The sequence below is a fragment of the Corapipo altera genome, unplaced genomic scaffold (assembly GCF_003945725.1).
Source record: "Corapipo altera isolate COAL_440 unplaced genomic scaffold, ASM394572v1 344, whole genome shotgun sequence".
NCBI classification, from domain to species: domain Eukaryota; kingdom Metazoa; phylum Chordata; class Aves; order Passeriformes; family Pipridae; genus Corapipo; species Corapipo altera.
The window spans coordinates 1-2,485 of record NW_020885442.1 but is presented as its reverse complement, the minus strand read 5'-3'; the positions used below and the strand labels follow the sequence as shown (position 1 = coordinate 2,485).

At 51.2% G+C, this 2,485-nt stretch overlaps 2 protein-coding genes across 2 annotated transcripts in view; both read left to right on the top strand.

The window, feature by feature from the left end:
• Nucleotides 1-1,051, top strand: part of LOC113940511 (hydrocephalus-inducing protein-like) — an 8,676-nt gene extending 7,625 nt beyond the window's left edge. The window contains exon 13 of the mRNA XM_027631662.1: nt 983-1,051. Coding sequence (XP_027487463.1) covers nt 983-1,051 — 69 coding nt within the window. The remainder of the gene's footprint in view (nt 1-982) is intronic.
• The window catches only part of LOC113940512 (hydrocephalus-inducing protein-like), a 14,653-nt gene extending 12,169 nt beyond the window's left edge, over nt 1-2,484 (top strand). Inside the window, exons 7-10 of the mRNA XM_027631663.1 lie at nt 983-1,082; nt 1,626-1,725; nt 1,919-2,087; nt 2,373-2,484. The gene's annotated coding sequence lies outside the window, so the exon portion shown is untranslated. The remainder of the gene's footprint in view (nt 1-982; nt 1,083-1,625; nt 1,726-1,918; nt 2,088-2,372) is intronic.
• Nucleotide 2,485: the final 1 nt, after the last annotated feature.

The following is a 2,485-nucleotide window of genomic DNA, read 5'->3' as shown; positions in this document are numbered from 1 at the left end:
TACAGACCAGCATTCCCTCTGGACCCTTTCTGGGAGTTTGTTCCCTGTGGTTTAGAGGCTGCATTTCAGCAAGCATGCGAGGTCATTGAAGAGGAGGGTGTTAATTGTCAATGCCACTTGCTCTGGGACACCTCACATTTCTTGTGGTTGTGTTTACAGCCCTGGGCCTCTCAAGGGTGCTTTAGCAGCACCATTCCCTGCTGTGGGAGTGCAGAATTGGGCTGATAAGGTTTCCTACTGCAGCAGAATCCCCCTCACCGGGGCAGCCTGTGAGATGAAGAGGTTAAGAAAACTTGGGAGTCCACAAACACTTGTCAAGCCAGGGAGGCCATGGGGGAAGCAGCTGGCAGAGACAAGACCTTAGAGGCTAGTCACTCAGCAAATGCAGCTGTCCAAACTGATTGGGAAGATGCAGATCGGTCCTCCCCCAAGTCCATTTAAACAAACCCTTTCTAACTTGCTTTGAAATTTTGCTTTTTCTGTTTGTATTGTTACTAACTATTTCTTATGTCACAGCGAGCTGTAAGAGGACTATCAAAACAGATATTTTCTAGCCGTGCTTCACGAGAATAAGAAAGAGTGAGATGTGACGGAACACGATTCAGGATGAAGAAAAGCATGCAGCAATTGGCAGGACTTTCATATGGACGTTGCTGTTATTGTGTGGTTTCATTGTATTCATGCTGCGCGGTGCACAACTGCACATGCCCAGACCTGCCATGAGATTGCCTGCTCCCTGCTTCCCCCACTCCTCCCCCTTTTGCCTGTGCCCTATTCTGATTTGCTCCCCTGTTTGTCTGTCTGATAGCCCACCCTCTGTTCTGCCCCTTTTTCCCTGGCGGGATGCTTAAGAATCGGGCGCACGCCTGAATAAAGAAGTCTGCTTGCACCCTTTCTGGTGTCCTGTTCCCCTTTTCGGACTGCGACAGAGGCTGTCTTCCAAAAGAATGGTCTAAGCAGTGTTTGTTTCGTGCTGCCTCAGGTTTCAGATACAGAAAACATCCTGGGCATTGTTCAGGCTGAAACCATCAAAGTCTCTGTGGAGGTCTAGGATGTTAATCTGAGCATCAACATGCCTGAAGGTCAGTGGATGCCTCCCAGACAACACAGTCCGGGTGCATTTTACTACCTTGGCAGGTGGGCAACCAAAGCCCTTGGGAGGGGATGGCATAGCAGGCAAGGGTGGCACAGATCCATAAAGCACAGACCTTGCAAGCTGCGTGAAGTAAAGCGCTGTCAGGGCACCAACAGCCTTGAGTCTCTCCCAACTGAACTTGGAAATGTGCAGCTTCGTGTGCAGATTGCATTTGGTGCTTTGGAACAACAGTCATCTGAACAGGCAGTTGGCAAGTCCCAAAGGCTCAGCACAGAAAATAAAGTAGCTGGATTTGTGCTTGGAAGCAAGGAAATGGAAACCAAGCTCCTTGGCTTCTACCCTGCAGATCCTTGGAGTAAGAAGAGAAAGGGCAGCCAAGTAGCTAGAGAACACTCCCGAGAAGGGACACTTGCTGAAGAGGGTTTTGTGCCATCCAAGAACTCCAACTGTGTAGCTTGTGACTGGGTGTGCTCTGCAGCAGCTCACAAATATTCACCATTTCTTACCTCGCTCTGCGGGTTTTCTGCAGGTCCAGATGGCAGCTTGGAATTTGGAACCATTAATGTCCTTGATAATAAAAAGGAAGTCCTGAGCCTGCAGAACAAAGGCTTATATGACATTGAGTACAGGTGAGTCCGGCTGCCTGGTGCTGAACTTTTCCTCAGGCTCCCAGGCCTGCGTTCTCCCTCTGTCCATGGCTAGAACCTGTTCTCATGCTGCTCCCTTTTTTTTTTTCTTCTGGTCCTATGCAGAGTCCTGGCTGTGCTGGTGGCACCTGTGCTTTCAACTGCAGAGGTCTTCATTCTTTCCCTTTCTCCACAGTTTCAAGCTGACCACTGGAAGTGCCAAGAGGGGCGACTTGGAATCTCCCTTCACTGTCCGGCCGCAGAGGGCTGTGCTGAAAGCCTCCCGGCCACCTGTGAAAGTTGAGGTCCTCTTCCACCCCACGACTGAAGTGTTTCTCGAGAGCAAACCCATCCTGCTCTGCCAGGTGAGCTGCCTGGGCCCAACTGTGTTAGCACAGTGTGTCTTGGGAGCAGAAGCAGGAGAGGTGTCTTGTGCAAAGCAGGCTTTAGCTGGGGCATCCTCTCTCCTACACACCCAAACAGAGACTTCCAAAACCATTTGGGAGGCTTCATAAGAGAGCTGGAAATCTGGCTCTGGAAGAGGCCTTTAAAAAGGGAGGGTGAGATGCTGGAGACCTGGGCTGGGGTCAGGGGACAGGAGTAGAGGCTGGCCTCTCTGCTGTGTTTACCAGCCCCTCCTCTGGTTGCAGGTCATTGATCTCAAATCGGGTCAAGGAGGCGAGACCGTTGCCACCATCCCAGTGAGGGTGTCGGCCAGAGCCGTGTACAGCAAGTACAGCATCGAGCCTGCCTCGCCCATCGA